At 41.7% G+C, this 12,448-nt stretch overlaps 2 protein-coding genes across 3 annotated transcripts in view; one reads left to right on the forward strand and one right to left on the reverse strand.

Moving 5' to 3' along the window:
• Positions 1-4,174, forward strand: part of wnt3 (wingless-type MMTV integration site family, member 3) — a 24,096-nt gene extending 19,922 nt beyond the window's left edge. Inside the window, exons 3-4 of the mRNA XM_046069684.1 lie at positions 531-796; positions 3,266-4,174. Coding sequence (XP_045925640.1) covers positions 531-796; positions 3,266-3,745 — 746 coding nt within the window. The 3' untranslated portion in view covers positions 3,746-4,174. The remainder of the gene's footprint in view (positions 1-530; positions 797-3,265) is intronic.
• A 3,526-nt stretch (positions 4,175-7,700) lies between these two features.
• The window catches only part of LOC123983180 (vesicle-fusing ATPase-like), a 30,023-nt gene continuing 25,275 nt past the window's right edge, over positions 7,701-12,448 (reverse strand). Inside the window, exons 20-23 of one of the 2 annotated variants that reach the window (XR_006828147.1) lie at positions 10,051-10,106; positions 9,772-9,844; positions 8,675-8,711; positions 7,701-8,230 (exon numbers count right to left, since the gene is read on the reverse strand). Coding sequence is in view for 1 of the 2 variants with exons in the window: in XM_046069320.1 (XP_045925276.1) it covers positions 9,814-9,844; positions 10,051-10,106 (87 nt within the window). In the remaining variant the exon portion in view is untranslated. The remainder of the gene's footprint in view (positions 8,231-8,674; positions 8,712-9,771; positions 9,845-10,050; positions 10,107-12,448) is intronic. The other variant, XM_046069320.1, reaches the window with a different exon arrangement.

Below are 12,448 nucleotides of genomic sequence, written 5' to 3' on the forward strand. Positions count from 1 at the left end.
GGGGGGGGGGGGGGGGGGGGGGGGGGGGGGGGGGGGGGGGGGGGGGGGGGGGGGGGGTGACAACATTCCTGAAACACTATCCAGATGCAAAGCAGCACACCTCAGGGATGACAGAGGGTCACTGAGATCCCACTGAGCATTGGACCCTCCTGACACAACCACAATGGGCTGATGTCACTGCAGGGACTCTGCTTTTAGGCTCCTTCATGTGTCCTGTAGTATGTGCTTCCTCATCGCTGATGATTATACATAAATACTGTGAACCATGAACCATGTTTACATATTTCAAAATAAGAGAGGGTTAGAGTTTTTTCCTATTGGCTTCTTGTCTTTCACAGTGGCAAATACCGGTACATAAATGTGGCTTCTCAAAGATGAAGTGTTGTGTTAAAAGGTTTTTGCCTGGAGGTATCCTTTATCCTTTTTCAATAACCCTGTCTGGATGTTGGCAGTAGTAAAGATTGCCTTGTCCATGTTAAACACAAGACTGACACACTTTCTATCTCTCTGTCTTTTTCTGTATCTCTCAGCAACCAGAGAGTCAGCATTTGTCCACGCTATAGCCTCAGCAGGCGTGGCATTTGCTGTGACCCGCTCCTGTGCTGAGGGCACATCCACCATGTGCGGCTGTGATTCCCACCACAAGGGACCTCCTGGGGAGGGCTGGAAGTGGGGAGGCTGCAGTGAGGATGCAGAGTTTGGGGTGCTGGTATCCAGGGAGTTCGCGGACGCCAGAGAGAATCGTCCAGACGCTCGGTCTGCGATGAACCGTCACAACAATGAGGCAGGACGCACGGTAAAAACATTTAGACGCGTATGAGGGAAATGTGCAGTTAGGTTTCTGTTTTCAAATTGAAATACATTAACTGGCCAAAAGAATGTGGACAACTGAACATTACACTCATATGTGATGTTGAACTTCTGATTCCGTTCCATTGCGAAAACAGCCTCCACTCTCCAGGGAAGGTCTCCCACAAGATTCTGGGATTTGCTACCATTTAGTCATAAGAACGTTAGTGAGGTCAGCCACAGATGTTGGATGATAAGGCCTGGCTCGCGGTTGGTGTCCAATTCTTCCCAGAGGTGTTGGATGGGGTTTAAATCAGGGCTCTTTGCAGGCCAGCGAAGTTCTTCCACAAAGGTTCATCCTAAAACTGTCCAAGAAGAACACTGTCCAAAATATCATTGTCTGCTGTAGCATTAAGATCTCTCTCTTAGGGGCCTAGCACAAACCATACAAAATAGAGGAAGTCCACATACTTTTGGCCAGATAGTGAACAAATTGATTACCACAAGACTACACTGATCAATCAGAAGTGGTTTAATAGTTACAGTATGTACTGAATATGTGTAAGACTGACTCTGCAAGATAGAAGCAGGTTCCATTGTTGAGCACATTTTTTTGCAGCACTGTAGCATGAAAGTGCTTCACAGCACCGTATTACATCACATTAACTGGGCAACCTCTGCACACATTGTACTATAACTTGTAGCAAAGGGGAAAAACTGAAACCGCGGTGCAGTAAACAATGGACAATGACTCGACTGTCGGCTTTATCTCGCAAACATTACTGTTTGGGGTAAGTAATTGTTCATGACGGCTGGGGATTTGGTATTTGACTTGTCCGCACATTTCTGTGTTTCCACTTGAATATGAGCACTCGACTTTGAATGACTGGTTAATTACTCATCTAAGCAACATCTCCCTCCCGCCTTGCCCCCACACCTCGCCTTTCATGCCTTGCATCCCAATGAAAAATTCCCTGCCAGTCAAATAACCTGAGTGAATTGAGGGGGAGTGAAGGAAAGTAGCTCAGACTTAAAACATCACTGGCTGCTGTCACCGCTTGGAGAAAATAGGCTCCCCGGCTGCTTGCTGAGGGGCAAATGGAGGGACCACACGGCAACAAGACAGCCCTTTGATCTGAGCACACAGGAGCAGCCAGGGAGACCACAGGAGCTAACTGAACAGCCGTCCTGTCAGGAGTCTCCTCTCCTTTCCTCTCCACCTGGCCCTCTCACACTATGACTTAGCCTCGAGGGCCTCTGGGACAAGCTCACAGTGTGATGTCACTAGTCCATCCACCCTTACCTCAACCCCCCCCCTATTCTCCCCTTCCTCACCCAGAGGTGCCCCAGCCACCTGCCTTCCGCCCCAGCGGGGGAATTCTGCAGCTAAATATAGCTGTTGAATTAAAACACAACAAAATCAAAATACAAAGGTAAAATATGCCCTGCGGCAGCACACTCATAATGTGAGCCAGTGACTTCAGAGGGAATTAGCAGCAGCACAGAGCCTCTGTACTTCACAGCTGCATGACACTTAAATAAATTGCAGCCAGTGGCATATTGTTTTTCTTGGCATGCTCTGCAAGTCTTTAGTGGTTTTGTTAGTCCGCATTACTGAATTTCCTGTATATTTCTGACCACAAAATTCCAATAGATCTTGCTTGGTGGTGACTGACTTGACTGCCCCATAAGTAATGAGTCACATACACTCACACAGACCAGCACATTTTAGTTAATTACACTTTAAAGGAATACTCCAACCAAAATCTACCTTTTCAGTATCAAATTCTCACCACCTGTATGGCATTAAAGGCGGCTTCAAAACTTTTGTAGCCTGTTTCTTTCCGAAGGATGGCGGGTGCACAGCAGTAAAGTGGATTCCCGTGGCAACTGAGAAACAGCAAAACATTTTTTATCAAAACGTTGACAGAAACTTGTCAACTACTCACCACCTCACAGCTCCAAAGCTTTAAGTCTATCAAGGGGATTCTTGGCTACGGGAGCACTGAACATATGGCTCCACAGTGGAGAAGTGGTCCACGCATTTAAGAAGGTTCAAAAAACATTTTGCCATAACTGTGCCATTCTAATCCGTTTTAACTGCTGTGAATCCAAGCTGATTTGGCCACCTTTCAAAGCCTACAGGCAGTGACTCTTTACACTCAAAAGATTAATTTTTACTGGAGTAGTGCTTTAAGGCATCGGGATTATGAAAACCTAAAAATGTTGGATGACTGCCTGACTGATAAAAATCCACTTTTAAGTTTATATTAAGACATATATCAGAATACCAAATCTGTTTCTCTTAGGACAGGAAATGTGCAAATGGTTAGCAGATAATATTTTAATGTGTACATGCTTTTTAAAATCCAGGAACAGCATTACAGCCAAGTTAAGTTTAAGTCAAGTTTAGAACAGATCTTGGCTTTAAACATTGGTACAAAGTGAACATAAAAGTGTTTTCTGTGTTTGTCAGACCATCCTGGACCACATGCACCTGCGCTGTAAATGTCACGGCCTGTCAGGGAGCTGCGAGGTGAAGACATGTTGGTGGGCGCAGCCAGACTTCCGCATGCTGGGTGACTACCTGAAGGACAAGTACGACAGCGCTTCGGAGATGGTGGTGGAGAAGCACCGCGAGTCACGAGGCTGGGTGGAGACGCTGCGAGTAAAGTACAACTTCTTTAAACACCCCACTGAGCGTGACCTGGTCTACTACGAGGGCTCGCCCAACTTCTGCGAGCCCAATCCGGAGACCGGCTCCTTTGGGACACGCGACCGAGCATGCAACGTGTCGTCACACGGCATCGAGGGCTGCGACCTGCTGTGCTGCGGCCGTGGCCACAACACCCGGACTGAGAAACGCAAGGAGAAGTGTCACTGCATCTTCCACTGGTGCTGCTACGTCAGCTGTCAGGAGTGTGTGCGCGTCTACGACGTTCACACATGCAAGTGAGACAGGCCTGTGCTTTCAGGCAAACTGACTGCTCAACTACAAGTGCTGCCCACCCACCCTTCCACGCCCCTCCTCTTGCACGATTCCCCTGCTTCCCAAGAATTGCACACTCTGCATCCCACACAAAAACATATTCATCAGCACATACACTCAGGCCCTAATGGGCAATGGCACATCAGTAATGGATACTTCTATACCCTTTTTTTGTAAAAGCCCTGCTCTAGAATCAGTCTTCCAAACCACTACAACCATTTCCATAATATCTGACTAGAACGTGTCCTGTGTTGACCTGATGGATCTAGTCTGCTCTCATGGGAAGAAGCTAGAGTTATGCCACTTTCCCCTGGTTCCTTTCCCTGCAGCATTGGGCCATGACCCCCCTGACCCTCCCTTCCCCCTTGTCTTTATTTATTACCCCCTCCATGCCAACACAATGTTTGTGGCATGTACAGTAACACTTTTTACCTGTGAGATTAATGCAGTAAAAAAAAAAAAAACACACACACACTTTCAGACTCTTTGCTTTTGATTAAAAAGCATCTTCTAACTAACACCTCACTTCTCTGGCCAGTCTGGCTGGTTTACCTTTTGTTTGTTTTTTAAACTAAACCAACCTCTACACCGTCACTTAGTCATAAGTGATACTGAACACGTCGGCAGCCCCAGGAAACCACTTTGGAATCACTACTGAACTGAAAACAGCAGGAAGGTGTTGGAAGTGCGACAGTCCTGTCTTTTGTAAACTACTGAGCTGATGAAATCCTCAGTGTTGCTACTCCCTGCTGACTGACTCTACTGCACCAGTCAGCCGGGGAGCCTGGAAGATATATGCTAAAGCCTGATTTTATAGCTCTGCATTTCTGAAATATTACCATTGGGCTGGGACTGGAGGTATGCAGCATGTGTGTGAACAAGCATGCTCATTCCACTAACTAACCACCATACACATGTATATGTATGCACTATTCAGTTACACTTAACTCCAGGTGGTAAAAATTTGAGCATTGTTTATGCGAGCAAATTCTCTTTCATTGCAAGCTAGCAGTTCTTATGAATGACGACTTTGTTTTGCATTTGGGCTCGATCAACTTGTAAATTGCTCATGATTTCCACAATTGAGATGCAACACAGTCATACATTATTCAATCTAAGGAGCGTTGTGATGAAAACAACCAGAGAAAGTTAGCGCTCAAATTATGAGTAGAAGATCATTTATGGCTGTTTCATTATAAATGTATGCATCAAACTTGAGACAAGCTTTAGCATGCTTAATATTAATTCTGGTCTTATGAGCAAAGTGATTGTTGGGAAATCTTTTTATCTAACACTTCACGCATTCATCAGGCCCATCGTAGACACTTTTGTCTGAAGCAAATCTTTCTTTTATCACTGTAAAAAGAAAACGGGGGACATGTGACAACACGTGGAGGCCAGAGTAAGTTCTGATTGGCTTTCACATCCTCCACTATCCTTCTCTCCATATTTTCCCTCAGTTGGACAGTTGAGGTTTTTAAGAAGCCTGATTTATGAACTTGTACTCTTGTCAGTACACCCCAAAACTGCCTTGCTCTTTTGGTTTTGGAGATACTGGAAGAACAATATGCTGTAATTTACTCAAAAATTTTGTTTTTGCAGAGGCTTGGATGTCTTCCCAGTTGACGCTGACATGTAATTTTTTTTAACAAAAGGAAACGAGTTTAAGATCACTGAGGAAAAATAGCTGTGATTTTGGGGTGGACAGGAAAGACTTCCAGTTCATGTAGATTCTTGAATTCTGATTCTGGGAACATTAAGCAGAAGAAGGTTGGGAAACCTCATCAGGAGCTGGATGATTTATGTGTGCAAGATGTGGACATGTGTGTGTGCGCATGATGGCTGCCAGTGACAAACAGAAGTGAGTGGAAAAATGGATGGATGGATGGCAGGATGGCTCTTCACAATGGTGGAACAAACTGTAAGAGGTTTCCACACAACATGTTCTGATAGTCCCACCTGCTTCCTATTAATATTCAACAGCAAAAACACAAGTTACCCAGTAGTGTATAGGCTGTCCTCTCTTTGTGACATAGCTTACAGCTTGCATTTGTCTCAGCCCTCCCTACCTGGGCCTACCTTTCTGTGTTCAGTTCCCTCCAACCCCCCACTTCCCCGCTATATCCAAAGTTTTGTACAAATGTTTTAAAGTGAATAATTCCCTTTTTATTTTATAATCGTAAATGTTATGTTTTTATAAATATTATTTATTATACAATGTATATATCTGTATGACTGAACTAAGATTATATATTTGAAGAACAAAACTGTCTCATGCTTTTTACTTTATAGCGAGAGGTACGTGCACACACACCAAGATCTTTACTTCAAAACTAAACTTATGGTGTTTCAAACTATGATACAAAGTGCTTCTTGTGTCATTAATAGGTTGATTAGATATCTCATCCCTAGAAGCATTCATCACTTCTGTAGTTGTATCACATATTGTACATGGGCCATTGATGAAGAACATGTTTATTTTTTTTACTGTCAACAAATCCCATGAAAAGACCAAAACCCATAATGATAGACGTTCTTCCTCTGTGCCATTGATGTCCAAAAACTATTTAAAAACACATCAACGAGCCACACTGCCGCACTCGGTGACATGAACACACACACACACACAGTAATTTATTATGACTCAATCCCACATACACAGTCCTTCTGCCTCAAATATTCACTAGAGCACCACATGTATATTAATCCGCTGCTGAAAATAGTCCAACAAATCCACAGTTAGACAAAATTTTGCTATAAAAACCACAGTGCAGCTGTTTTAGGGAATTACTGACCCATTATACAAAATTGAACTTTAGATTTTTTTTACTGTTTTTTTTTTTCTTTTTATGGGATTTGTTAATAGAGGGGTGTTGATGGAACAGTGGATAAGACACATGCCTTTGGTGTGAGAGACCCGGGTTCAATCCCCCACTGTGACACATCCACCAATGTGTCCCCGAGCAAGACAATTAACCCCTAGTTGCTCCAGAGGCGTGCGACCTCTGACGTGTATAGCAATTGTAAGTCCCTTTGGATAAAAGCGTCAGCTAAATGAATAAATGTAAATGTAGAATCATTCGAGCTAAAAATAAGAGCCTATACAGTAGTTACATTATACAGTACATACTAGTTAATATGTATAATGAGATGATCCAGATGAGGTGACAATATCACATCTCAATCATCCAAAGCATACATGAAATGCAGAGTTATACCATATGGGATACATTTATCACTTTACCACATTTATTACAGGAAAGCAATGGTCTCAGCTAAGAAACCCACAGCTCTGGTTCCTTTCTATTTAATTTCACTTGTATATATATAAAAAAAAAAAGACCACATGTACTGTAGCATGGTCATGATGGAGGAGTCCCTGATGCCTGAAACAATATTTTTGCTACGTTGGTTCCACAATTCTGAATAACTGGATAAAGAGATCTGCATTCAGTGGTTCACTCTCACTGTAGCCTGCACAGACGTGCTGCAGTAGCTACTTGGTAAAACGGCTGACTGTGTTTCCTTGTTAAGCCGTAAAGTGATTGCGCAACACAGATGCTGTAGAGGTTAACCGCGAACGTCTGAGTAGGTTCATCTAATTATGAGATGCCAAATTTCTCATAATTATGAGATAATTATGCTAGATCATAATTATAAAACACTTTTTATGATTTCGACATGCCATAATTATAAGAACACTTGATAATGAAAACAACTGGTGGTAGATTGTTTTTTTTTTCCTCGTGTGGCACAAAGGATTTCATAGAGGCTGGTAAATTGAAAGAGGTTTTTGGGCAAACTGGACAGCGTTTGACCTAAACAACTACATATTCCTATGTAGATTATACTGTGCACCCCAACTTTTGCATGGAAACACATCTTTAAAGCAGCATGAGCATTAATTCCAGATACTACAGAGTTTCTTGTTAGGAATATAATTAATTTATTCATAAAATAAAACGGTCAGGCACAAGCAAGTACACAACATGATAAGGAACAAAGTGAGATCTTTAAGTCATGGAGCCACCATGTCGTGGAATGATCAGATTACACATCTGTGCATACAGATACGGCCTATATAAACAAACAGTGTTATGATGATAGTGTCTGTGCATGCATATCTATTTGCCATGGTAATCTATGTTTTGCCTGGACTCTTATATAAAATCCCAATGAAGTGCTAGAAGCATCACATAGAGATTACAGCACTGGTCTTCAGGAAATGCAACAGATACAACAAACACCGCTTATTTCTCTTATTTTATATGTTCACATAGTGCTGAAGAGGAGGAGGTTGCCTGGCTGGTTGTGGCTGCAGAAAGCTGCAGTGCAGAGAGAAGCACACAGAGCTTCAGGGATGGGAAGGAAGGATGCAGAGAGAGAGAGATGGAAACCATCTCTTGCTTGCTTCCTCCTGCCAGCCTCTTTCAGGCTTCCGTTCCTCAGCAACTGAGTGAAGAGAGACAAATAAAAGTGAGAAGAGACAGGCAGGCAAAGGAGACATGCTACCACAAGAGAGCACCTGTCTAGTCGACCTATTTTTAGGCACGTCGTGTGCTAACTATACCATAAGTCTCTGAGGCTGTGATGAGAAGCAAAGCTCTGGCTGCAAGTTGAAAAGTTTTTGTTGTTCATCAGCCTCTCCTTATGGTGAGTATTTCACAAAGCCGGATTAGCAAGTTAGCCAGATAACTTTAAAAAGAGAAATATCTTCTGAAACTGTGTTATCATTCAAGAATGCAAGAATGAATTATATTAACAATAATGAACTGTTTTACAGATTCAGATTAAAACAACTGGGAAATGGAACAATCATTTCACAGATTTCTGAAGAATTTTCTAATCCTATTTTGTGAAATTCCCAACATTACCACCAAATGTGCTTGTACTTACTGTTTCTTTTACATGATTGTGCTGCCCACATGGGACTCTGAGAAGAATGAAAAAAATCACTGTGGACATCCATACCCTTATAACCTACAGTATATCCACAACTGATCCATGTGTACTCTCAATTTGTAAATCTCACAATTTGCCATAATGTGCATTTTAAAACATCTGGCATACCCTGACAATATCTTACTGCAGACTATAGATAACCAGATAAATCAAGAATAAAAACAATTTAAGATGAACATTTTGGGACATTTACAAGAATTAGCAGCTGGTTAGCATAAAGCCCAGAACCGACTATCCAAAGTTAACAAAATCCACCTACAAGCCCCTCTATCGCTCACTGATAAACAAGTTATATCATGTTTCTCTAAGTGTAAAATCTCAAATTTTTTACAAGGTTTCGACAAGGTTATGTAATATGAGACTTCAGAAAGTCACTGCACCCATCCAGGAAGTAGTCCCACACTAATACACACCTAGTCATTTTTCCACTTCAGTGCTCAGTGTACACTGAGCTGCTCATGCTAGCTCTTACTTCATATCTGCTGTGCAGACATGAGTGTAGTATTCATCTTCTCATTTAACACTTGGCATGAAGGCAAATAAATGTGACTCCCAAAATGTCAAATGATGTCTTTAAGGCAATTTGGTGATTAAAATTTAAAGAGAAAAAACCAACATCAAATATTGGATTCTCCATTACAAAATTATATATTGATGCACTGAAAACTATATAGATTTTGATTTAAATGCATGTCTACAGACTTTTAAACACAATTACCCATGTAGGTGAGTTGTTTGGTACATTATTGATGGCTGAGTGTTAATTCATCTATACAGTAGAGCAATCAAATGGCTCTGGTCATTTTAGTTGTGTTATTGTTAGTAGCTAAACACATTTTAATGAGGCTTAAATTCTGTTTTTATTACTCTGTGGTCTGACTTCTCTTGACAACACTTTGTACTTTGAGTGTATACATTGCTAAACTGAATTTGCAGTTTACAGATTTCTTCATGAGCCCCCCTCAGCATGGACAGGAAACGATGAGTAGAAAATGTGACCGTGTAGCCTGATGCAGGCCCTGCAGTCTTACCATTGAAGGACGCCTCTCTTTCACTATGTGGCTCCACTGAGTCTAGATTGACATAAACTTATCAGAACCCAGTCTGCAGGAAGACAAAATGTGTATTATTAATCACACTTGATACAATGACCATGTAAACATTTAGTGCGTCTAACTAGGTTTTTCCTCTCTGATACATTTGAGAGTGAAGAATGGTGACAGATGTGTGCGCAGTGTGAGTGTTTAGTGTCACTGATGATTCCATTTTGCTCAAAGAAGTCACGTTAGAAACAGGAATAGAATACTTACGCTCCTTCATCCTTCAGTAGACTGAGGAACTTGCTAACTCTGTAGCCAGGATCCATCTAAAACACAGACATTAATTCTTAGTGCATATATGCATACAATGTCAGGTGGTAATATCTTTTTGATCTAGCATCTGTTGTTTAAAATTCAGAATCAAGAGGTTAAACATCAGAACAATGTGAAATAGTGGCAGGTCCTGGAGTTCATGCTTCAGTTTGAACAAACAGGATTGCAGAGAAGAGGAGGGGGAGAGGAAGTAAAATTAATGGCAACCTATGCAATAACTTACAGTATGTCTGGAATTGCCTGTAGCTACTAGAGTGAAGACATGAGAACAGTCAGAAACATTGGAATGAGACGGAAAAAGATAAAGAGAAAACTGAGGACTAACAACGAATGTATGTGTGCGGAGCGGTGTGGCCGTTTGCAGCATGTCTCGGCAAACACAGGTTCATACTTCTTCAGGCTAAGATTGGGGTTGGGTGGGTGGGGGGTGCAGAACATAGTTGCATTTGTGCATACCACAGCAATTACACAGCATCCAGCCTCAACAAACAGGCGGTACACATCATCAACATACCAGAGATACACAGTCAGGAGGAGAAATTAACGCCAGCAAACAGTCAGATTTAGGTCACTGTCTGCTGCTGCTGCTTGATAAAAGGCTGCTACCTGTTTTGGTAAACAAACATTTGAAGGCCACTGGAGCTGATTGTTTTTTTTGATGAACTGGCCACGGTGGACTGCAGAAATGTCTTGCCTTAGGAGTACTGAAGAAGAAGCTGCTGCAAAATCGTTCAGTTCCAACAGTACAGTTAGACCCTTCTGTAGCCGTTATGCTCAGGTTTCAATGTCGATGCCTGAGTCAAGATCTAACTGGAACCTAATTGATATCAGACAAATTAAGCTTTAGAGTACTCTAGCTCTTGCATTAAGTTGGGGGATCTGAAAGAAAACAATTAAAATCTGAATCCACACAGACTTTTAGTCCGTGTTGTGGGTCAAGCTCAAAAATCACTCGAGCCAACAGTTTAACTTGTCATGTCAATCGTCTCCAAGCCTACGTTGAGATAACCCATATGACATCACTATGACATTGTCAGGGTTGTTTTTTCAGATTTGAGAAAGCGATGCAGTGTTTCTCGCAGAATGACATGAGTTAATTTGAATGCATTAGTTTTGGAGAAATTCATTCTGAGGTGTTCATGATACTAAACACTCAACTCTGCACTGATGCTGCTTAAAGGTGGCAGCAATCCTTCCTCCAGTGCATGATCATGTTTTGATTCAGATTGTGCACGGAGAGGAGGGGCTATTCACAGACAGGTCAATGTATGGAGAAAAACTGCCATGTGTTCCTATTCTGACACAGAACTGAATCCCACCAGGAATTTCTCTCTATTTGCACTGCACTGTTATTTAACAGGTGAGAACTAGCAGAATGCTAGCCCCAAGCCTGTCGAGTGGGGGTGTGTAGGTGAGTAATGAAACAAAACATTTATTTGATTGAAAGTATGTAAAGAGATTTATAAAATTAAAGCATTTACTACAAATCACTAGGCTTCCCAAGAACGCCGTGACTCAGGGAGTAATGGGAGTACAGACAGTATGACTGATCTAGACTTTCTGCAGAACAGGTCGAATTGATGATCCTAGTGTTTTGACAGGGTAAAGGCCCTTACAAGGCTTTACAAGTAAATCATTTGGGTACAGTGCAAACAGAAATAACTACAACAATTTTGACAGGGACTCTCAGGGAAAAATGCAAAAAAACATAACTCCTCGGCCAAACCACAAAACCCCTAAAGGCAGCTTTAAAAAGGTGAGTTTATACCTACAGTGCTTATTTACATACACAAGGAAGCCAAGAATCTGCTTTGTATGTTTTCATTCGTTTCCACAGTTGGATGGCATGTCTTTTTTTTTTAACCTGCCATATGTCTTTGCTTCTAGGATAACGGATCATTATTGATTTTGCTCTTGCTCTAAACCGTAGGTAGCATCCCTTTGATTCAGCACACGTGAGTGTAACTTGGAAAGCTCCGCAGAACATGGTTTCATAACTATGACTGCATCAGCTCTCCACCATGTCGAGAATGGTTTGTGAACTAGAAATGTACTGGATCCTTCTTCTCAACAAATCATCAGAAAACCCACACAGTTTTTCATTCCAGTTAATAGATGACAGTTTTTTTTTTTTGTTTTTTTTAAGATGGAGACAGATTCTGTTGACTGGTGAGAATGCCGGCCAGATGTCGAGGAAGAGGAGGGACAAGCTGCTCGAGCTCAGTCTTCACGATTAGAAAAACAATACAGAGGCAATTTGATATTTGTGTTTCAGAATATGAATATATATATATATATATATATATATATATGTATATATATATATATGTTGATA

Source organism: Micropterus dolomieu, linkage group LG14 (assembly GCF_021292245.1).
Source record: "Micropterus dolomieu isolate WLL.071019.BEF.003 ecotype Adirondacks linkage group LG14, ASM2129224v1, whole genome shotgun sequence".
NCBI classification, from domain to species: Eukaryota; Metazoa; Chordata; class Actinopteri; order Centrarchiformes; family Centrarchidae; genus Micropterus; species Micropterus dolomieu.